The sequence below is a fragment of the Orycteropus afer genome, unplaced genomic scaffold (assembly GCF_000298275.1).
Source record: "Orycteropus afer afer isolate SDZICR_OR568_19922 unplaced genomic scaffold, OryAfe1.0 scaffold00405, whole genome shotgun sequence".
NCBI lineage: Eukaryota > Metazoa > Chordata > Mammalia > Tubulidentata > Orycteropodidae > Orycteropus > Orycteropus afer.
Window position 1 is genome coordinate 109491 of NW_006921992.1, and position 1343 is coordinate 110833.

The 1343-nt window shown below is 51.8% G+C and overlaps 1 protein-coding gene across 1 annotated transcript in view; it reads left to right on the top strand.

The window, feature by feature from the left end:
• Positions 1-1343, top strand: part of LOC103207998 (tumor necrosis factor ligand superfamily member 14-like) — a 5657-nt gene that overhangs the window by 1928 nt on the left and 2386 nt on the right. The window contains 2 exon segments of the mRNA XM_007953694.1: positions 231-273; positions 406-427. Of these exon segments, the coding sequence (XP_007951885.1) occupies positions 231-273; positions 406-427 (65 nt within the window).

Below are 1343 nucleotides of genomic sequence, written 5' to 3' on the forward strand. Positions count from 1 at the left end.
TTCAAATCCACCAGGAAGAAGATGTGGCAGTTTGCATTTGTAAAGATGACAGCCTTGGAAACCCTCTGGGGCAGTTCTTCTCTGTCCTCTAGGGTCACTATGAGTTGGAATCAACTCAATGGCAGTGAGTTTGGGTATGATAGTGAGGTGTCTGTATGATATTGGGGGCATTTTCATAACATCAGGGTGTGGGCCCCAAGCCCTCACGGTGTGCTACTCTGCATTTTTAGGTCGGGGACGCAGGTTCCTGGGAGCAGCTGGTTCAAGGTGAGTGTTCTGGTTATCTAGTGCCGTTGTGACAGAAGTATACCACAAATGGGATGCCCTTAACAAACAGTAGTTTGTTACAGTTTGGAGGCTTTAAGTCCAAGTTGAAAGTGCCAGGCTCTAGGGGCTAGGTGAAAGCCCCTCAACCTTGGAGTCCAGCTCTGCCTCCTGCTGCCGGCCCACTGGAGCTAGAAGCATTTCTTCACTCAGACAGCTGCTGGCTGTTGAGGCTGACAAGCCCAAGGTTGACAAGTAAAAAGACATAGTCCCGATGTTGCCAAGTCACATGGCAGGCCATTAACTTAAGTCCATTGTAAGTCCCAAGGTCAGCAGAGTATGGCAGGCTGCTGAACAACGACACAGCTACATGCAGGGTTCAAGCGTGCCGTCAGCTAGAGACCACTCCCCAAGGCTTCTGCTTATATACAGGAAGCAGACCACATCCCTAAGGCAGCTACTCAGCTGCTCACAGTAGATTCCACCATGGAGTTGATCACTAGTCCCATCATGGGGAATACTACATCCAGCTGCCTGGCCACTCAACCAGGCTCAGCCAAGTTGACACGAAAACTGAACTACCACAATTCTACCCCTTGTCAACTTGACATCTGTACAGATCTTCATTGGGTGGCAACTGTACAGATCTCTCTCACTGGGTGGCTCCAGTCCCCTAGTTCCTCTAAGTGGTGACCTCACCCCCTTGGCCTGGCAGGTCCTGTTCCTCTCTCTCTTGGGCATGGCAGCCCCGCCACCTCACTCTTGGGCAGCGGCTATGGCTCCATCCCACTGGCTCACATGAACAAGTAGCCCCACACTCCAGAACCAAGTTCATGAAGGCCTGGCTCTTTGAAACCTAGGGGGCTGTGGTCGTTCCACCCCCAAAGGCCATGGTCCTACCCTGGAGGCTGAGGCAGCTCTGCTTCCGTTTCCTTGGTCTCTCTTCTTCTGCCGATTAATGACAAAGGCAATCCACTCCGCTGGAAATCTTCCTGCCCAAAAAGCACTTGACTTTCATGCTGATCTTTTCTACCAGTTAATGCCCAAAGGCAACCCACCCTGCCAGGAAGCTGCCTACC